Source organism: Tachypleus tridentatus, chromosome 6, assembly GCF_004210375.1.
Source record: "Tachypleus tridentatus isolate NWPU-2018 chromosome 6, ASM421037v1, whole genome shotgun sequence".
In the NCBI taxonomy this organism is placed as follows: Eukaryota; Metazoa; Arthropoda; class Merostomata; order Xiphosura; family Limulidae; genus Tachypleus; species Tachypleus tridentatus.
The window spans coordinates 151,516,906-151,540,284 of record NC_134830.1 but is presented as its reverse complement, the minus strand read 5'-3'; the positions used below and the strand labels follow the sequence as shown (position 1 = coordinate 151,540,284).

Genomic DNA, 23,379 nt, shown 5'->3' with positions numbered 1-23,379 from the left:
AAACGTTTGGTGTTTACATGAGTACCAAAATCTGTTTATTTTTACAAGTGGTATCAGAATCATGTTTCGAGTGAACATAAATCTCACATATTTCATCCCAAAAACATTTTAGTTCACATGCCACTTAACACAAAACTACATGCTTCAGTTTTGTGGGTTTAGATGTTAAAGCTATACGTTGTTTTCCAAAAAAAAACGAGAAATTTTGATTCGTAAACATTTATTAACTTGTTTTAATTGATGTTTATAAACTGTATAATCGATGTTTATAAACTGTATAATCGATTTTCTTTTTTTTTAGAAAAATAAATAATTTCATTAATGGTAGGTAATTAATTCATTCTATTAATGGTAGGTAAAAAGTAAATATGGACCTAACCTCAACAGTCTTCATTTTTGCCACTTTGTGGGGGTGATGGTAGACTCAGAGAACAGGCTCCACCTTTACGTTAATGGTATCGACCAGGGGACTGCTGCATCTGACATTCCGTCTGTGTGCTATGGGTTGGTCGATATTTATGGTCAGTGTGAACAGGTAAGTATAATAAGGTGAGCTGTTATTCAAGATGCAAGAAATGTTCGTGATCACACATAAGGAAGCTTCAGCATTTATACTGACCTAAAACCATAGAGGTCAGTTATTATTAGAACCTTTGTATCAGCAGCTCGCGAGCTGACCAAGTACAACTTTTGTGTAGTTATGTAGAGTAATGTCATTAAAGTTAGCTATAAACAATCTATACCAAACTGTAGAGTTATGTGTGATAGCTGGAAACAATTTATACCAAACTGTAGAGTTGCATGTGATAGCTGGAAACAATCTACACCAAACTGTAGAGTTATGTGTAATAGCTATAAACAATCTACATCAAACTGTAGAGTTATGTGTAATAGCTATAAACAATCTACATCAAACTGTAGAGTTATGTGTAATAGCTATAAACAATCTACATCAAACTGTAGAGTTATGTGTAATAGCTATAAACAATCTACACCAAACTGTAAAGATATGTGTAATAGCTATAAACAATCTACACCAAACTGTAGAGTTATGTGTAATAGCTATAAACAATCTACACCAAACTGTAGAGTTATGTGTAATAGCTATAAACAATCTACACCAAACTGTAGAGATATGTGTAATAGCTATAAACAATCTACACCAAACTGTAGAGTTATGTGTAATAGCTATAAACAATCTACATCAAACTGTAGAGATATCTGTGATGATTTTCATGGTGTAAAGAAACATTTATCTGTCAATAATCCATAGTTTTAACTAGAAACAAGTCACTAACTGTCCTTGAATCAGTTTCTTACTTCCCCTTCAGTGTGTTATATTTATCTTATTTTATAAACGTTCCAAGGGATATAATACAAATTATTTGTAGATGAGTTTTTTTTCCCCCCACTTTCCTTTTAATTTGTCCATTGTGCCTCAGAATCAGAGTTGTGTAAAAAATAGCTTTTAAAGCCCATCTTCTGTCTCCAAAAGTCTGACGAAGAAATTTGTCCATGGGAACTAGAACGTATCAGTTGGGCTAGATGATGGGAGACAAAATATCCTATGAAATACAATTAAACCATATGTTTCCAAGAACATAATGCTGTTGTTAACCGAATTTTGAATGTTAACGAATGGAACACTTGCATACAGTTTCTTTATTTCTTGACATACATTTTGTTAGTACACTTATTTTAAAAATTAATGAAAATGTTTTAAAGAAACTTCTGACAATGTAATAGTGTTTAACTGAAAGTTGACGAGTACAGGTTTTGTTAACAGATGTTACACTGTTTAGGTGACGATTGTCAACTCGAATGATGATCAGAATCATCGGGTTGAGTATAAGGAAAAGGCAGACAAAGATACAGGTGAGTTTATGTGTGTCTGGAAACATGTGATATATTTGTAAACTAACAAGCAGTGATTTACAAGCATGATGAAGTGATTTTTATTTTGGAAAACATACTACGTGTTTGAACAGAACACTGGTCTGCTTCTTTAGTATTAATAAGAACGTTTTTTGTAGTCTAGAGCAATTTATCTGTGTTGTGCAACAGATTAGTTTTATAGGAAATTATAGCTGTGTAAAATACTATGTTGACACTTGCACTGCCATTTAACAAAGTATTTAATGATGCACTGTCAGTCAATCTAAGGATGCAGTGCACTGTTAGCTGTGTCTACAATTTTTTATACATTATGTAGTTGTTTGATATTGTCATAAAATACTGTCTCCACTGTGTATACTGTGGTACTTATAAAGGAAATTTAAAGACCTATATTAAATATGGTTCTCAACTCATTAGATAGTACCACTTCTGTTTCACTGACCACCAGATTCCGGTAGATAAAACATGAGATCTTTTAAGTAACAAATTTACCGATTTTACCTCGAGATCTGACCACTGTAATCAATCAGCAGTCACTGATTTGTTATTAAAAGTCAGAACTTAAGTTCTACACTAATATTATTTTGACTTCTGTGGAAAATGTTCACAATGTTTAAAACCACACATCACCAATCTAAACATTTTAAAACAATTTATTCTACTACATTTCATTGTAATGACCATATTTGTGACATCACCATATGCCCTAGCATGGGATGATGGTTAGGACACTCGACTCATAATCTGTGGGTTGTTGGCTCAAGATCTGTCGCCGAACATGTTCACACTTTCAGTCATGGGGGAGTTACAATGTTACAGCTAATCCCACTGTTCATGGGTAAGAGAGTAGCTAAAGAGTTGGTGGTGGGTGGTGTTGACTAGCTACATTACTTCTTGTCTATCAGTTCTAAGTTAGGGATAGTTAGTGCAGAGAGTCTTTGTGTAATTTTGTGCAAAATTAAAAAACAAACATTGCCATTATAGTTGACTTGAGAAGTTTAACAGACTGCAACTGCTTATTGAAAGAAAAGATGATGTCGTAGCTTCTATACTTTTGGTCTGAAGAATATTTTAGTTTGGAAGGTGAAATGTCATCTTTTTCTCAACAGCCAGCTGCTGTCCAGTAAAATCTTTAAACATGCTGTTTCTATTCTGCTTAAAAACCCACTGAAATAACACTTCACAAATATAAGTTGTCTTAACTTTTAAAAGCAAAAATTGTTGTATCTTTTCTAAGTGCTCACAAACATGTGCAAATAGTTATTATTTTTAAGTGTTTTGTTATTGTCAGGTGATATAAATTTTTTAGGTTATCATATAAATACTAATTTTGATAAAATAATTCTACTAGTGTTTAAGGTATCTTGTACATGTATTAAGAATTATTAAGCCTTATGATTATGTTATAGGTATAAAAGAGAAAAAGAAGAAAAGTCAGACACTAGAAAAGTCAGTGATAAAAAACTGCGAGTATCAGAACACATGCTCCAGGTTTCTGGCCACATTGGGGCTGCCAGGTAAAGTATTACTGTGGATAAGTTATTCCTTATTAAAAAACTGCGAGTATCAGAACACATGCTCCAGGTTTCTGGCCACATTGGGGCTGCCAGGTAAAGTACTACTGTGGATAAGTTATTCCTTATTAAAAAACTGCGAGTATCAGAACACATGCTCCAGGTTTCTGGCCACATTGGGGCTGCCAGGTAAAGTATTACTGTGGATAAGTTATTCCTTATTAAAAGACTGCGAGTATCAGAACACATGCTCCAGGTTTCTGGCCACATTGGGGCTGCCAGGTAAAGTACTACTGTGGATAAGTTATTCCTTATTAAAAAACTGCGAGTATCAGAACACATGCTCCAGGTTTCTGGCCACATTGGGGCTGCCAGGTAAAGTATTACTGTGGATAAGTTATTCCTTATTAAAAGACTGCAGTATCAGAACACATGCTCCAGGTTTCTGGCCACATTGGGGCTGCCAGGTAAAGTATTACTGTGGATAAGTTATTCCTTATTAAAAAACTGCGAGTATCAGAACACATGCTCCAGGTTTCTGGCCACCTTGGGGCTGCCAGGTAAAGTATTACTGTGGATAAGTTATTCTTTATTAAAAAACTGCGAGTATCAGAACACATGCTCCAGGTTTCTGGCCACATTGGGGCTGTCAGGTAAAGTATTAATGTGGATAAGTTATTCCTTATTAAAAGACTGTGAGTATCAGAACACATGCTCCAGGTTTCTGGCCACATTGGGGCTGCCAGGTAAAGTATTACTGTGGATAAGTTATTCCTTATTAAAAGACTGCAAGTATCAGAACACATGCTCCAGGTTTCTGGCCACATTGGGGCTGCCAGGTAAAGTATTAATGTGGATAAATTATTCCTTATTAAAAGACTGCGAGTATCAGAACACATGCTCCAGGTTTCTGGCCACCTTGGGGCTGCCAGGTAAAGTATTACTGTGGATTAGTTATTCCTTATTAAAAGACTGCGAGTATCAGAACACATGCTCCAGGTTTCTGGCCACATTGGGGCTGCCAGGTAAAGTATTACTGTGGATTAGTTATTCCTTATTAACCCTTTCATAACAGGTCATGGTTTAAAGGCCATGTCATCTCCAACAAAACAAAACTCCTAAACATCAAGGATAACTTTTAACCACATCATTTCTAGCTGGCTAAAGACTCATTTTGATGTGTGGTCTAACATATTTTGCAAACAACACTACACAATGTATCACAGAAATCTGATAAATCGTTATATGAGAACAAGGAATAAAATTTATTTTTTTAAGTATTGAAAAGAAGGTTATAGGTTTTTAAGGTTCTAGAGTCAAAGCATGAACAGTCATATGAATGTTATAAAACTTGTACTGTTGATCCTCTCTAGTGGGATACTTTGTATCTGAACATAACGTTTGTTTCTGCCAGGCGTGTCACAAGATCAGGGCCGATGAACCTTACTTCAAGAAAGGAGAACCTCCTAGAGAATATGCTCTTCCCTTTGGCTGGTGCCGTTTCGCTCTTAGGTAAGAAGTAGGGTATAAGTTGTAGCATTTATCAAGCTTCTGTCATAGTTAAGATGCTATGTCCCTGTTATGATCAAGCTTCTGTCATAGTTAAGATGCTATGTCCCTGTTCTGATCAAGCTTCTGTCATAGTTAAGATGCTATGTCCCTGTTCTGATCAAGCTTCTGTCATAGTTAAGATGCTATGTCCCTGTTCTGATCAAGCTTCTGTCATAGTTAAGATGCTATGTCCCTGTTCTGATCAAGCTTCTGTCATAGTTAAGATGCTATGTCCCTGTTATGATCAAGCTTCTGTCATAGTTAAGATGCTATGTCCCTGTTCTGATCAAGCTTCTGTCATAGTTAAGATGCTATGTCCCTGTTCTGATCAAGCTTCTGTCATAGTTAAGATGCTATGTCCCTGTTCTGATCAAGCTTCTGTCATAGTTAAGATGCTATGTCCCTGTTCTGATCAAGCTTCTGTCATAGTTAAGATGCTATGTCCCTGTTATGATCAAGCTTCTGTCATAGTTAAGATGCTATGTCCCTGTTCTGATCAAGCTTCTGTCATAGTTAAGATGCTATGTCCCTGTTCTGATCAAGCTTCTGTCATAGTGAAGATGCTATGTCCCTGTTATGATCAAGCTTCTGTCATAGTTAAGATGCTATGTCCCTGTTCTGATCAAGCTTCTGTCATAGTTAAGATGCTATGTCCCTGTTCTGATCAAGCTTCTGTCATAGTTAAGATGCTATGTCCCTGTTCTGATCAAGCTTCTGTCATAGTTAAGATGCTATGTCCCTGTTCTGATCAAGCTTCTGTCATAGTTAAGATGCTATGTCCCTGTTCTGATCAAGCATCTGTCATCGTTAAGATGCTATGTCCCTGTTCTGATCAAGCTTCTGTCATAGTTAAGATGCTATGTCCCTGTTCTGATAACAAAGGAAAATAGAGGACAAGCTATGTCCCAGTGGCCACTTGAAAGGAAATACAGGGAAAGGCTGAAAGAAGTAAAACAATAAGGGAGAAATATGAAAAATAAAGTTCTGGATAGAATAGAGGTAAAACAAAAGAGAGTGCAGAGGGCAGCTCCCACAGCCACCTTCTGATCTCCTGGAAGGACTGACGATGGTGGCTGTTGGCAAACCTTACTTGTAAAATATCTATTCTGTAAGGTAACTGCATGTTTATTTGTAAAAACACAGTTAAAACAAACACAGGTGCCTTTTAGTGATATAAAGTTGAAGGAATTAGCAATGATTAATTATTAGGACAGTTAACACATATTCTGATTAACCCAAGTTCTTGAAGTAAAAACGTACAAGAAAAACAAGTTTCATGTTATAAACCAGAGTAAGATATTACAGATTGAATTAGTGTGACCAATTGTTTATGGTAGAATATACATAGAACTCCCAAATGGTCATGAGTTTTGTTCACTGAATTGACCTTTTGTTGGTAAAGGAATGTTGACTGTAATTCTGATTGACCTTTGTTTATTTGTGTGAAATATAGCAAGCTTTCAGTCATATGTACATCTCTGTTAAATACAAAACATCTGTATTTGTACTAATGATGTGACTATAGATTCATAGCATCAGTCTGTTAAATACACAACATCAGTATTTGTGCTAATGATGTGACTATAGATTGATAACGTGTTAAATACACAACATCTGTATTTGTACCAAGGATGTGACTATAGATTGATAACGTCAGTGTTAAATACACAACATCTGTATTTGTACTAAGGAAGTGACTATAGATTGATAACATCAGTGTTAAATACACAACATCTGTATTTGTACTAAGGATGTGACTATAGATTGATAACATCAGTGTTAAATACACAACATCTGTATTTGTACTAAGGATGTGACTATAGATTGATAACGTCAGTGTTAAATACACAACATCTGTATTTGTACTAAGGAAGTGACTATAGATTGATAACATCAGTGTTAAATACACAACATCTGTATTTGTACTAAGGATGTGACTATAGATTGATAACGTCAGTGTTAAATACACAACATCTGTATTTGTACTAAGGATGTGACTATAGATTGATAACGTCAGTGTTAAATACACAACATCTGTATTTGTACTAAGGAAGTGACTATAGATTGATAACATCAGTGTTAAATACACAACATCTGTATTTGTACTAAGGATGTGACTATAGATTGATAACATCAGTGTTAAATACACAACATCTGTATTTGTACTAAGGATGTGACTATAGATTGATAACATCAATGTTAAATACACAACATCTGTATTTGTACTAAGGATGTGACTGTAGATTGATAACATCAGTCTGTTAAATACACAACATCTGTATTTGTACTAAGGATGTGACTATAGATTGATAACGTCAGTGTTAAATACACAACATCATTATTTGTACTGAGGATGTGACTATAGATTGATAACGTCAGTGTTAAATACACAACATCTGTATTTGTACTAAGGATGTGACTATAGATTGATAACGTCAGTGTTAAATACACAACATCTGTATTTGTACTAAGGATGTGACTATAGATTGGTAACGTCAGTGTTAAATACACAACATCTGTATTTGTACTAAGGATGTGACTATAGATTGATAACATCAGTGTTAAATACACAACATCATTATTTCTACTGAGGATGTGACTATAGATTGGTAACGTCAGTGTTAAATACACAACATCTGTATTTGTACCAAGGATGTGACTATAGATTGATAACATCAGTGTTAAATACACAACATCATTATTTGTACTGAGGATGTGACTATAGATTGGTAACGTCAGTGTTAAATACACAACATCTGTATTTGTACTAAAAATGTGACTATAGATTAATAACTTTAGTTTAATTCAGACTTACAAATTGTATTGTGCAGTGACATTCATGTTAAGACTAAAAGTACTTTTGTCTCTTGTAAAGTTTGAATATTGTATTTATATAACCTGTATAATACAGTTTGTTTCAATATCTTTGTATTTAATCTCATCTACCACGAATCATCAGTGTAGGGTAAAATGACTAGTCAATAACTGATATCAAATGTGTAATACAATGTTGTATGAAATATGTACTTTGAACCCCAACAACTGTGAACATACAATTAATACTCCTTCATATAATGAAACATAAAATTGTTTGTGAAAACAACTACTAAACAGAAGAGAGGAAGCAGCTGATGGATGCTGTAAAAATTAAATAAAAACATGTGGATTTTAACAGAAGAATTTGATCTTTTAACATCACTTAAGTGTATTAACCCACAAGGAAAGTGTAACTGATAATGTAAGTCCTTTCATACACATTAATCCACTAGGAAAGTGTAACTGATAATGTAAGTCCTTTCGTACACATTAATCCACTAGGAAAGTGTAACTGATAATGTAAGTCCTTTCATACACATTAATCCACTAGGAAAGTGTAACTGATAATGTAAGTCCTTTCATACACATTAATCCACTAGGAAAGTGTAACTGATAATGTAGGTCCTTTCATACACATTAATCCACTAGGAAAGTGTAACTGATAATGTAAGTCCTTTCATACACATTAATCCACAAGGAAAGTGTAACTGATAATGTAAGTCCTTTTGTACACATTAATCCACTAGGAAAGTGTAACTGATAATGTAAGTCCTTTTGTACACATTAATCCACGAGGAAGGTGTAACTGATAATGTTAGTCCTTTCGTACACATTAATCCACTAGGAAAGTGTAACTGATAATGTAAGTCCTTTCATACACATTAATCCACTAGGAAAGTGTAACTGATAATGTAAGTCCTGTCATACACATTAATCCACTAGGAAAGTGTAACTGATAATGTGGGTCCTTTCATACACATTAATCCACTAGGAAAGTGTAACTGATAATGTAAGTCCTTTCATACACATTAATCCACGAGGAAAGTGTAACTGATAATGTAGGTCCTTTCATACACATTAATCCACTAGGAAAGTGTCACTGATTATGTAAGTCCTTTCATACACATTAATCCACTAGAAAAGTGTAACTGATAATGTAAGTCCTTTCATACACATTAATCCACTAGGAAAGTGTAACTGATAATGTAAGTCCTGTCATACACATTAATCCACTAGGAAAGTGTAACTGATAATGTAAGTCCTGTCATACACATTAATCCACTAGGAAAGTGTAACTGATAATGTGGGTCCTTTCATACACATTAATCCACTAGGAAAGTGTAACTGATAATGTAAGTCCTTTCATACACATTAATCCACGAGGAAAGTGTAACTGATAATGTAGGTCCTTTCATACACATTAATCCACTAGGAAAGTGTAACTGATAATGTAAGTCCTGTCATACACATTAATCCACTAGGAAAGTGTAACTGATAATGTGGGTCCTTTCATACACATTAATCCACTAGGAAAGTGTAACTGATAATGTAAGTCCTTTCATACACATTAATCCACGAGGAAAGTGTAACTGATAATGTAGGTCCTTTCATACACATTAATCCACTAGGAAAGTGTAACTGATAATGTAAGTCCTTTCATACACATTAATCCACGAGGAAAGTGTAACTGATAATGTAGGTCCTTTCATACACATTAATCCACTAGGAAAGTGTAACTGATAATGTAAGTCCTTTCATACACATTAATCCACGAGGAAAGTGTAACTGATAATGTAAGTACTTTCATACACATTAATCCACAAGGAATGTGTAACTGATAATGTAAGTCCTTTCATACACATTAATCCACTAGAAAAGTGTAACTGATAATGTAAGTCCTTTCATACACATTAATCCACTAGGAAAGTGTAACTGATAATGTAAGTCCTTTCATACACATTAATCCACTAGGAAAGTGTAACTGATAATGTAAGTCCTTTCATACACATTAATCCACTAGGAAAGTGTAACTGATAATGTAAGTCCTGTCATACACATTAATCCACTAGGAAAGTGTAACTGATAATGTAAGTCCTGTCATACACATTAATCCACTAGGAAAGTGTAACTGATAATGTGGGTCCTTTCATACACATTAATCCACTAGGAAAGTGTAACTGATAATGTAAGTCCTTTCATACACATTAATCCACGAGGAAAGTGTAACTGATAATGTAGGTCCTTTCATACACATTAATCCACTAGGAAAGTGTAACTGATAATGTAAGTCCTTTCATACACATTAATCCACAAGAAATGTGTAACTGATAATGTAAGTCCTTTCATACACATTAATCCACAAGGATTGTGTAACTGATAATGTAAGTCCTTTCATACACATTAATCCACAAGGAATGTGTAACTGATAATGTAAGTCCTTTCATACACATTAATCCACAAGGAATGTGTAACTGATAATGTAAGTCCTTTCATACACATTAATCCACTAGGAAAGTGTAACTGATAATGTAAGTCCTTTCATACACATTAATCCACTAGGAAAGTGTAACTGATAATGTAAGTCCTTTCATACACATTAATCCACTTGGAATGTGTAACTGATAATGTAAGTCCTTTCATACACATTAATCCACGAGGAAAGTTTAACTGATAATGTAGGTCCTTTCATACACATTAATCCACCAGGAAAGTGTAACTGATAATGTAAGTCCTTTCATACACATTAATCCATGAGGAATGTGTAACTGATAATGTAGGTCCTTTCATACACATTAATCCACGAAGAAAGTGTAACTGATAATGTAGGTCCATTCATACACATTAATCCACAAGGAAAGTGTAACTGATAATGTAGGTCCTTTCATACACATTAATCCACTAGGAAAGTGTAACTGATAATGTAAGTCCTTTCATACACATTAATCCACGAAGAAAGTGTAACTGATAATGTAAGTCCTTTCATACACATTAATCTATGAGGAATGTGTAACTGATAATGTAAGTCCTTTCACACACATTAATCCACAAGGAATGTGTAACTGATAATGTAAGTCCTTTCATACACATTAATCCACAAGGAATGTGTAACTGATAATGTAAGTCCTTTCATACACATTAATCCACAAGGAATGTGTAACTGATAATGTAAGTCCTTTCATACACACAAATCAAGATTATATTTTTAGTGCAGTTTTTCACTTTACCATACTAAACTTTAATGTATCTTATTACTAGTAGTGGAAGTGCTCTAAGAATTTCCTGGTTAAAGTATATTTTTCCTTTTACAAAAGTGTAATGAGAACTATGATATAAGATAATAGAAACACCAAGATCAGTAGAAGGTACTTTAATTACTATGCGAGTATTTGTAGACGGAAAAACTTTTGTTTTTCATTGTTGACTTTCTTCCGTGGGTTAAATACTTTTCACTTAAACATTATATAGATTGTATCCACTGTATTATATATTTGTAATTACTAGATTAGTAGAAATGACTTCATAAGCTTTTCATATTTCTGTATTAATTACCTAGTGATGCATCAAATAATTTTATTTTTATTTTTTTTAAGTAATCTTCACTATTTTTGTGTGCAGCATTGAATGTCTACATCATAACTTACTAAACTATCATTTCATAGATATTGTTTTTCCCAGGTTGCCTAATAAAGTAGATCCATACAATATTCAAGATTGGCACATAGCTTTTCATGGAACTCGACTGGGAGTAGTTAGAAGAATTCTGGATAGAGGGGAACTCCTTCCTCCAGGTTTGTTCATTAGAGTTTGTAGCCAACATTAAGTGCTGTGTTTCTGTGTACAAAAACTCTGATTTTTTTATGTTCAGAAAAGCAAATAACAAGTAGTAAAAATTAAATGTCTTGCAGCAGATAGTTTTGTTAGGATTATACAATGGTCTGTGGTTTTAAGGTTATATGATGATCTGTGTTTTGAGAAATGATCTTAAATAGCTTTGATCTTGATGTTATATTTTCTTTAATATTTCTTTGAGGTTATATGCTGTCAAGTAGCTTTGTTTTTGAGGTTATATAGTGTTAAGTGGTTTTGTTTTTAAGACTGTATGATGGTCAGTGGTTTTGTTTTGGGGGTTATGTGGTAACCACTAAATTTTGATCTCAAAGATGTTTCTCTACATTTACAGACGGAATAAGTCTTGGATCAGGTGGTAAATCAGGGAAAGCAGATAACCATTCCCAACAGATCATACTCTCTCCCACGGTGAGGTATGCAGGATGTACGACATTCTCTCCACGACACGAGTATGTGAAATTTGCTTCATTATTTTAGTTTTCGTATTTAGTAATCTACAATCTGTGATCATTCTCTGGCATAACATAAAAGACACATCTGATTTCACATTGATAGAATGTTTGAAAACACTGTCTTTCTCTTTCATTGCTCCTTTTAATGTTTATTATGTTACGAAACAAAAAACAGTAGCACAATATTTACCCTTTGTTACAAACGAGTTTTTATTTCACTTGTCTGACAGACGGCTACTCCAGCTAGTAAACTGTAGTAAAAGACAACTTTTTTGGGGTGACATCCACATGACTGTAAATGAATTGGTTATTGGTTCATAAGAAGGAAAGTGGTTGGCTTTTTACCTCTCAGAAAACCAATAATTTAAAACTGTTGTTGTTTCTTACAATAGTTTCATTGGCATATCAAAGAAATAACAGCTTTAGCCTGAGACTATGGTTCTGTGAAAGAAAATGTTACGTTTATTATGGCACAATTCACATTTAAATAGAAACTCCAAAAATTTGACTTGTAATTGACATCGTAACTGTGTTTTTAATGTTCACAGATGAAACTGATTCTAATGAATTGCTCCAAATAAAATGTGTGGCAAGTAATTACGTTTGTATCTGTTTGAAAGAAACAACTAGTAGTCTAAATTGATGTAAAAAGTATTAAATAGATATTAACCTAAGCTGTCCTCTTCAAGTAGCCACAAGGTTTGCAAATAGCTTCTTATTCGGGTACACAATTTTCAAAACTAACTTACTGCCTTGATTTGTAAATAAACATTCATCACATGTCACTCTGAACAGTAATGTGAGTATGTATATATACTTATCTAGTTCTTAAAGTTAGAAATCATAGTTGTGTCTTACCTAACTGTTTAATAAAATATTTATGATAGATTCAATGATTCCAAGACTCTGAAGATTCTTCAGGCTAGAGTAGCCTTTCAAGTGTACATTAGACCTGGATCATATACATCCGGGCCCCAGCGACTTGGAGCTGTAGAACCAATTGATCTTCATTTTAGCAACAGTGAACTTGAGTGGCTTACGAAGGAACAGAATTCAACTGTTCTACATTCTCTTCTAGTAAGACTAGAAGGACTCTAGAAAGAAATGCTGTTTTCATCATATCGCATGTACTGTTGATAAGATTACAAACAGTGTAATATGGAAACTTCCATTTAGAAATTGTACAGATTTTAATCTTGTGTTTTGTAACTTATTTATTTATTCAGTATTCTCGTCCTAAGTTTACATTCCTGTGCATTAATATTATGATGTTCTGTTTACAATATTTCACAAAGAATAATGTAGTTTTAGGAATAATATATGTTCTTATTTTGTTCCAAAATTATGTACATTTGTATGCAGCTTAAAATACTCTAATCACACAATATGTGAAAACGTTAATACTTTCTGTAAATATCAGAAGACATTATGTACAATCATTGTTTCAAAGTTGTGATGTGTTTATTTTATGTAGATATATGAAACAGAAAATGATCTGATAGAAACTTAAAGTAAAATTATTTCTGATTATGTGAAAATAATTGGTCTTTCTTGTTCACTGGTAACTACCTGTTAAGCCTTTTTCCTTCTTGTATCAAATTGCAATTTTATCTTATCACTACCTAAAATCATCAAACTTGATGGAACGTTGCTTTCTGAAGTTATGACACTTCACAATTCATGGAGATGTTTACCACTGCACCACAAGGTGGTGCTTCCTTTCATTTCCAGAATGTTTTTTGTAACAAACATTAGTGCTGAAGTTTGAGGACAAGGATTCACAGCAGAATAAAAGGCGTACAATTAGAAAGGTAGGCTCGGAAATCTCGTAACCGCAAGCAACAAATGTCAACTATTACTGTGTGTGACATGTGAAGAGGGAAACAAATGGACATCGGGCAAGTTAATGGTTTAACTACAGAAGAAAACAAAACCATAGATCCAGTTTTCACTTCATTATATGGTCTCTTAATAATGGTGTACAACTGAAAGACTTAACATTAAAATTCTGGAGTACAAAGAAAGAGCCCTACAAACTTGCTGATTGTTTTGAAGCTTGAATTAATTACAGAATTATTTGTTTATATAGATTTATTCATCCCAAGCACCTTTACAATAATAATAATTTCTGTAATTCCTGGCATGACACTGGAAAACAAAATATCCACCAAAACAAGTCACAATCCCAGGAATGTGCAATAAAATATGACATGGCAATGGTTCCTAGTGAGTGTGTTATTATAGCTGTAAGATGTTAAGAAATGGTAAAATTTTATTTATACTGCAGTTAAACATGGCAGAAGATCTTAGATTTCAAGTGATAAGACCTAATATCCTAGTCTTAGGTAACACAAATCATTCTTAATTATAAAACTATGCCAGGACATACAACAACCACCCACATGTTCAACATTTTTATTTTACTTGTCAATTTAAGTATTACTGTAATGAGGTTAATGCAGCCTTACCTTACCAATGACAGAATACCAACAGTATACCGTTGTGTACATAGTACCAACACTTCTAGGGCAGTGAGTTATTCTCCCTGACAACATATATTTGAATAATGTTTTTTTTAAGTTTACTGGTTAAAGACAAAGGGTGCTACTATAGCACCCAATCTGTAAAATTTACACCATAGGGTGCAGTCTTCATAGGTACTGTCTCATCACTATTCTAAATAACATTTTCAAACTAATAAAATACAAAACACCATTACATAACACTTCTGGGAGCAAGTATAACCAGAATGAAGTAAGTTCCAACAATTATAACCTAAATTTAAGATTCTCTTTTGGAACATATTATAACCAGAATGAAGTAAGTTCCAACAATTATAACCTAAATTTAAGATTCTCTTTTGGAACATATTATAACCAGAATGAAGTAAGTTCCAACAATTATAACCTAAATTTAAGGTTCTCTTTTGGAACATATTATATGATGAATAAAAACATGGATAGATATAACTCATTTGGTGAAAAATTATGTGTCAGTGAATCCATAAAATTATTCTACAATATTTTTCAACTAAATAACTACACATTTTTAGTAGGTTACATGATAATAAAATGTTTAAATATTGCAAATGATGTTTAAATAAGTAACTAAAAACTGTTTTAGAGGTGCTGTTAACTCTAAAAATAAAGACAAGATTGTCCTCTTGTTGTTTGACTGGAAGCAAAAGAAATAAAGTACATAACTAATAGTAGTACTTAATATTGCATTTTGGACACTGGTATTCTGCAAGGTTTAAAATAATCATTAAAAAAAACCAACCTTCATATATCAACAGAATACTAATGTTAGTTTATAATGAATCAACAATTATACACAAAAGTAAAGGATACAGAATATATCTTGACTTGGACAAAATATTGACATACCCCCAAAAAATCCAATTATTTCGGTGAGAAGAAAGAACAGAGATAAGGAAACTCCAACTAAAAACCTTCATCAGAACAAAAACTAGTGTTAGCTATAATCTAGCATAAAAATCAAAATAATTGAATTTCCATTTGGTAGTGTGAGGGGTGGGTCTAAGGCAATAACCTAACACAAAAATATTTCTTAAAGACTACCACGATTCTTCCTTCAATAAGTCATAAATCTATTCAGGAAAGTTCTATGTGGTATAAACACAGAGATTTTTAATTATGATTTAATATTTTATATCTGTGCTATTATTTAACAAAAGTTGATACCCTTAGAGCCTCCCAGGGAGTCAAATATGGGGGTTAGCATTCATATCAGACCCTTCACTCATGTTTTAGAGACTCTCACATTGAACAAGTACATAAACTGGTAACTTTCTAATTCTTATATTAAAAAACAACAACCTTTAACTTGTTATTAACTTGGGCATTAGAATGATTCAAAAGCCTGCAAATCTATAGACTTATGTCCAGCTTACAAGTAAGCTGTATGTTCCAGACCAGAGGTTCTCAAACATTTCAGCTCACATACTACTTTTTAATATTTTAGAATTTAAAACCCAGGCCTAATTTTTTTTAAAAGATAAAATCCCAGTAACAGAAATGTATATATTTTAATCACCTATTAATGGAAAGAATGTAACTGTTTTTTCTAACATGACTGAAGAATACATGGTACCATTTTTATTTATTTTATGGGTAAAAAAAAAAATACTGATTAGTCTATAAGTGAAAAAAGTTAAGTATATATATGTATGTAGAATGTTTAGATGGGGATTGTTTACTAATAAACCACAGAATGTTTCAACTTTCTAGGTCATCTTCAGGTCAACCTGAAGATACATTTTCACATACCACTGTTTGAGAATCACTGTTCTTGGCTCTCTGCTTGTGTCTGTCAAAATTATTCTCACTGGTAATCAGATTAATGGCTATACCTTATATTTATAAATGTAAATAGTTTAAAAACTCTCTTATATTTAGCACCTTAAATTCTTTAACATACATAAAACCGTACAGTTAAATCTGGATTGTATTTCTTCCTTTATCTGTTGTCGTTGAACATTTCTAAAGCTAGTTTTCAAGGTAAGAGTTCTCTTGGAGGATTGCACATTTTTTGTCCTGTTGTAAATTTGACAGGAATGTTTAGACCTAATAATGAAGTCCAAAGCTCATTTTATTGGTGGATAAAATTGATATGCCTTACTTTATTTTTACAATAAAACGTTAACTGTCGCTAATGTATCTGGAATACTTCATCTTCACACCTGGACAAGTAGTAAAGGTTCTCGTATTTTAACGTATGATTGTACAAATATAGTCTGTGGTATGAAACAGAATGTCGAACAGCAAGTACCCATGGAAATAAAGTACAGCATGTTCCAAAACTTGAATCTACACACACAGTTTGAAAATCATTTAAATTACTACACTAATTTCAAGATCTGTTTATGTGTTACAAATTAGCATAAAGAAAAGATGCTTATTAGATCTTTTATGTGTTACAAACTAGCATAAAGAAAAGATGCTTATTAGATCTGTTTATGTATTACAAACTAGCATTAAGAAAAGATGCTTATTAGATCTGTTTGTGTGTTACAAACTAGCATAAAGAAAAGATGCTTATTAGATCTGTTTGTGTGTTACAAACTAGCATAAAGAAAAGATACTTATTAGATCTGTTTGTGTGTTACAAACTAGCATAAAGAAAAGATGCTTATTAGATCTGTTTGTGTGTTACAAACTAGCATAAAGAAAAGATGCTTACTGTGTATCTTTTCTCTTGTAATTTTCATCAGAATAAGACAATTCAAGGCATGCTTTAATATTTTCTTCCTATAAAAAAGATGAAATTGTATCAGAGAACCAGCTTTTCTTATGCACATATACAAGTTTCATAGGTCAACAGCAAAGTCAGTATTTTGAATAAAGAGCCACTGTTGAGTGTGTGTACCTTCATACATCCAAGTCTGGAATTGTTTATAGTTAGTTAATTATTAAACTAATTTTGTTATACTCTGAGAACAGTACAATGAAAATGTTGGTTTCAGATTTTAAAAAATGAGGCTAGGCTTGCATTAAAAACAGTTGCATATTTCCTCTGCTTTGAGCCATACAATGGTTCAATGTAACCTCTCCTTCTTATTTGTTTATTCTTTTCAATGATGTTTGATAAAAACTTAGAGGTTTGTGTGAAATTTAGTATCTAACCTTAACTTTTGTCATTCATGTCAGAAGTTATCTAAGTATGGCCAAATGTGAACAGTTTAAAAGTATCGATTTGACATGAAGCAAACAATTTAGAAAAATTACATTTTCATTCTCTTATTTATAGTTTTGAGAACTAAAAACATCCAAGCAAACATGAAATGCAAAACAAACATAAATCTCTTATTAGAATTATTATAACAATGTTTAGAGACAACAAATGACCTATTTACCACAGCACTTTAAAATTAAGCAGCATAAACATATGGAGTTGGTAAAAAAATAAAAATAAAATGTGAAACTAGGAATTGGAAAGAATTTCATCTGATGGCATTTATGTGAGTTTCTGCAACCACATTTATGGTACAGTGTGGGTAACTACCTCTGTCAACTGTGTAAGCTGTAAATTATTATTTGCTTATTCCATAATGATCTGTATAACACTATGATAACCCTTGAGAGAATAAGCAGGCCTTCATTTGGGGTTCTTGATAAAATGTTGAGAAAAAGTTTCTTTTATATTCTACACATATATATATATATAATTTTTTTTAAACCAATGTTTTGTTTTTGAAGTTTCATTGGGATTTATATAAAAAAATTTATATCAACACATTAAAATAAAAAAATATTTTCTACATTTATGGTCTTTTTCTAAACCTTTATTGAAATGTGTAAATTCCTTAAGTATGCAGTACAAAATTTTGAAAAACAAAAAATTAATTTGTACTTCTTTTATCCTATGAATATTACTTTAACAAATTCTACTCTCAGCTAAAAGCAATGTAAAATTAACTGTACACAACCTGTTCTAATTAAGATAAGGTTATTTAAGTTTTGTTTTCGCTAGGCTAATTAAAAGTAGTCACTTACTCTTGACCAAAACACAGTGAGTAATACTAGAAGATGGGATGATACGATTAAAAACCTGGAAGGAATTAAACTGTTGTATTCTAACTGTGTCATCGTACACGAAAAGTGAACACTTTGAATTCTTCAGTTCTACTTGAAACGCAGCCAAAAATAACAGACCGATAAATAATGGATCTAACACTATCAGAAAATCATTGTTACTGTAAGTTTACTCGTATGTCACTTGCACTGTTGAAATACATGACAAAATGTTCAGAAGTGTTAATATGTTGCTCATATAAACATTCCAACTTTTACTAGTAGTATTACCAACACCGCCATCAATGTAATATTAAGTTGGCTAAGTGATAAGTCACAAACTTATCAATTAATGTCTGCAGTATAATTTTAAAAATAATACCGTCAATCAAATGTCATCAACTTTTAAGAAGCACATTTTTAATTAATATTTTAAAAGTTGATGGTAATGTACACAGACATTATTTAACGTTCTATACTTTAACTTTCAGTTTGAGACTTCTTTTAATTTTATTTCAAAAATACAAAACACATAATAACTATTTTGATATTACTTAATCTTGCGATACACCTTTGCTACCTTCAGGTACACCGCACTGCCATCTACAAAACAATATTCTTTAAGAAGAAATTGTAAAACATATTTTCACATTAGCCTGAAAAACTGGCTAATGTGGTTGTAAAAATTTCTAGTAGTACCAAGCCGGTCACTTAAAAAAAAACAACAGGTAATGTAAATCTTCTGCTGGTACAGGTGTAGTTACATAATAAAATAAGGTTAAATTGAAAGAATGAAAATAATTCAACAATCATTTGAATGTGTTATATATCAAAATATACGTTATTTTCCAACATAATGCCAATTAACAGCAATGATTGTGTAAATTAGTTTTCATTGCAATTAGCTCTTCATAAAATTTACATATTTTAAGGTACATGATTGTAAAATGTTTTCCCAAACTGATTATGAGGCAACTTTTAAACTACAGGTTTATTCATACTCACTGCTTATTACTATCTGTTGACAGTCGAGAAAATAGTCTACTAATTTATTTCTCTCATAAAAGTACATCACTACATATTCGCTCTTTCGCTTATGGAGGTGTTATAATTTATAGTCAATCCCATTATTCGTTGGTAAATAGTAGCCCAAGAGTTGGTGCTGAGTGGTGTTAACTATCTGCCTTCCATGTGGTCTATCACTAGAATTACAGAACTAGCGCAGATAGCTCTCTAATAACTTTACGCGAAATTCAACAAAACAAACTTACAAAAGACAAGAAAAATGGTCTAACCTAAATGATAAACTTCCAACTAAGAGTAAGTTTTTCAGAACAATTACTCAGAGTAGTGTAGGTTCTATTCATGTAAGAATAAAACGATATAACTCCAGCGTTTAATATTATACATCCTCAAACTTAACTCGGCATGGCCACGTGGGTTAAGGCGTTCGACTCGTAATCTGAGGGTCGCGGGTTCGAATCTCTGTCACACCAAAAATGCTCGTCCCTTCAGCCGTGGGGGCGTTATAATGTTACGGTCAGTCCCACTATTCGTTGTTAAAAGAGTAGCCCAAGAGGTGGCAGTGGGTGGTGATGACTAGCTGCCTTCCATCTAATCTTATACTGCTAAATTAGGGACGGCTAGCGCAGAGAGCTCCCGAATAGCTTTGCGCGAAATTCAAAAAACAAACAAACAATTCTCAAATTTACCCATGACCAAATGGAGAAGGGGAGAATGACAATGAAACAATCCGTAACTCTAGAAAAATACTGACAGTACTTTAAAGCTATGGTTCAGCGATAAGCTTGAGGACATATAACGCTAAAATTCAGCGTTCATTTCTTGCACTGAGCAACAACAAATATTCCACTGCGCATCTTTGTTTTTAAAAGATGGTGAAATAATTAGGTGTGTTTAAAATTATTTATAGTATTTGTTAATCACAGCTTTTGTTTAATTACACAATGTATACGTGATCGACAATAGCTTTGGATTCTTCCACAAAGAGCAGAATTGTTAGTAATACTTCAGTTTTATTATTACTGTTATTTTTATTCATTTAAAGGAATTAAATTTTATTACGACTTTAGCTATTAATGTTAATGAATAAGACACTCAATTCGGCATTTTAGTTTCGTAAATATAGGTGATAACTTCAGCATGGTGAATTGTGACAACTTGTGAATTCTAAGACAATGATTTCGTTGTTAATTGTTTTGTTTAGCATGTTCCATGATTCTCTATCCCTTTACGAAGATCAAATTGGAAAATTTGATTGGTAACTTGAAAGTTTATTTTTTAAAGCATTGTAGACTAATTAACTTAAAGTTGTACATGGATAGTTAGCATTGGTTTTGGCTGGCTACACGCTTCTCGTGTTGCATCAACTACAGAAGCCTAAATTAAAGGGTTATACGTGATGTAGGCTTAACTACAAGGTCCATGTGGTCTAAAACTAAAAGTAATAGACATTTATTAAATAAAATATCACCTATCTCAACGCTGACTTTCAGAAATAACAATAACAGTTAATCACATTACTTTATATACTCGAAGGATCATTATATCGGGTGTTTCAAATTTTTTAACATCTTGATGTTACACTAAAGGTATAGCGGTTTTACTCACTTTTTTAACACCAGCAGGTTTTATTTAAAAAATAAAGCAGTTGCAAGTTTCCCAAGAATTATTAATAAGAAATTGTGCATCAAATTTTTATTAATTAACAGAGAAAAAAATTTATTGACGTATGTGTTAGCTATATTTTGCTAGTAATTTTGAATAAATATATCTTGGGGAAATTTTTGACTCGTAATATTACAGCCACGACTTATTAACTTATTATTAAAGTAGTCAAGTTGATTTAATTTTTTGTATTTAAAACAGATTTATTATCCAAATGTTGTCTTCCATTGTATTTATCTTTACTTGAATTAGACGGTGTCAAGCCACACATAGTTTTTGTTTTTAGCATTTAGGATTGAGAATTATGGTTAACATTTTTTCTTTCTTTCCCAAAGTTATTCAACTGATATTACAATATTGGATATTGATATATCAGTACATTATATACTATGTCTTAATAAAGAAGTATGTGAACTAGATGGTCCCTTGGAAATTGAGCCATGTTATAGTAAGTTGTACCATTGGTGGTCAACTATTAATCTCCCAAAAATTTTTGTATTTACATGATGTAACATGCTGAATTACATGAGCAGTAATCTTCAACTTTTACTCTATGCTGGATTGTTATAATGTGTATGGATTTTAAGTTTAGTGGTGTTTATAAAACTCAAACCCGGGTGCTTGAATTTATCCATTGCAAGAAATACCTTTGTGTGGTATGTGGAAACTTTTCAAGCAGTTCAAAGAGAGAATAAAATAAGCACTTAGAAGTAACAGAAACGGTACCTGTAGTGTTATAACATTGTTAAAAGTCTTTATGACACTGAACTCTTGTGGTAGTTCTGAAACTTAGCTTGATATCTCTTCTTTTCATTAAGGTAATTTTAGTTTTTTTTAATATTAAAAATGAAACTGGGTAAAAATATAGTTGGGAAAACTGTAATTGGAATTGGAAACATTGAATTAGTAATTTACCATTAGAAATGAAAACAAAAATATTTTATGGAATTAATCAAGTATCAGGAATTTACAAATATTATATATACACACACAAAGATTCAGAAAATGGTTTGTTAGGTAGGTACATGTATGTTATAATTTTTGTTCAGTTTTTGTTTAATATTTAGATGTATTTTGAAATATCAAGTGATTTATTAGTTGTAAATTTTTTTCTTACATGTTTGTAATTTATTTTTTCCATGGAGGAAGTTGGAACTAGTTGGAGAAGTGAACCACGTGCACTATGATGAATCAGGAAAGATAGTTGTGGCCACAGAGAAAAATGTTTTGGCCTTGTTGAACCTACGTAATGGATCTGTTGGTAATTTATTTGTATGTTACTATTGAAGAAGAGCAGTAAGAAATGCACATTTTTTGCTTTTTATACTTGACCAGGGAAGAAATAAGTTCAGTTGAGGTCCAGTGGCTGATGGACCTTTAATGGTATTCCTTGTTTTTTTCTTGTTTTTTATTTCAAGGTTGGTGTGACCCTGGAGTTGCAACCCTTGAATTAATCTGGCACCAAATCTGTTTGACACATTCATGTGCATGTTTAGTATCTGCTCACGTGTGCTCACGACATGTGCAGTGTAAATAAAAAATGTAAAAGTTATTAATGCAATTGCTTAAACTGAAAACACAACAATACTGCACTAAAACTTATCAGCACTTGCCACAGATGATGGCAAGTATCTATGCAGTTAGCTCTTTAAATTACTTGAGTACTGCTGACTAGGTTTATTTAACTCGTTGAAAGTACAATGATTATTGATTTTATGATAATTTAAAATTAGGAAATCATTTTTTTAAATTTGGATTATAGATTACAACAGGAGGAATATCAGAACAATATACTGTCAGTTACGTCTCTTACAATAAGATTCAAGAATTAAATAGATTTCTTATATTGATCTTTGATATTTGTCTCAACTCATTAGTATGTTAGTACGGTATCAGCAGGCACTGTGATGAAATGTTCAAGACTGTTAACATAGATGCTATGGTTTAACTAAATGTATTTTGGTAAAATATTTAGGTTGCGTCATGCCCAATGAACGATAAGTCTTATTATTACTAATTGTTTGAAGTAACACAAGTATATTATTGTTGCTAAAGTTGTGATAAGTCATTCTTTTGGGG

At 32.4% G+C, this 23,379-nt stretch overlaps 2 protein-coding genes and 1 pseudogene across 4 annotated transcripts in view; 2 read left to right on the top strand and 1 right to left on the bottom strand.

The window, feature by feature from the left end:
• Window positions 1-13,617, top strand: part of LOC143254069 (neuralized-like protein 4) — a 36,833-nt gene extending 23,216 nt beyond the window's left edge. For both annotated transcript variants that reach the window (XM_076508815.1, XM_076508816.1), the window contains 7 exons: window positions 356-535; window positions 1,803-1,875; window positions 3,306-3,413; window positions 4,784-4,922; window positions 11,454-11,566; window positions 11,959-12,076; window positions 12,967-13,617. In XM_076508815.1, the coding sequence (XP_076364930.1) occupies window positions 356-535; window positions 1,803-1,875; window positions 3,306-3,413; window positions 4,784-4,922; window positions 11,454-11,566; window positions 11,959-12,076; window positions 12,967-13,177 (942 nt within the window). In that variant the 3' untranslated portion in view covers window positions 13,178-13,617. The remainder of the gene's footprint in view (window positions 1-355; window positions 536-1,802; window positions 1,876-3,305; window positions 3,414-4,783; window positions 4,923-11,453; window positions 11,567-11,958; window positions 12,077-12,966) is intronic.
• Window positions 13,618-14,155: 538 nt separating this feature from the next.
• LOC143254070 (transmembrane protein 107-like) lies at window positions 14,156-19,225 on the bottom strand. Its single transcript, XM_076508817.1, has 4 exons — window positions 18,595-19,225; window positions 17,282-17,349; window positions 15,430-15,530; window positions 14,156-14,323 (listed from the first exon to the last, which is right to left on the bottom strand). The coding sequence occupies exons 1-4, from the start codon at window positions 18,685-18,687 to the stop codon at window positions 14,190-14,192; spliced, it is 396 nt and encodes a 131-aa protein (XP_076364932.1). The 5' UTR covers window positions 18,688-19,225; the 3' UTR covers window positions 14,156-14,189.
• Window positions 19,226-20,736: 1,511 nt separating this feature from the next.
• LOC143254067 (ER membrane protein complex subunit 1-like) overlaps window positions 20,737-23,379 on the top strand; it is a 40,153-nt pseudogene continuing 37,510 nt past the window's right edge. Inside the window, exons 1-2 of the transcript XR_013029943.1 lie at window positions 20,737-20,893; window positions 22,446-22,561. The product of XR_013029943.1 is annotated as an ER membrane protein complex subunit 1-like (transcript). The remainder of the gene's footprint in view (window positions 20,894-22,445; window positions 22,562-23,379) is intronic.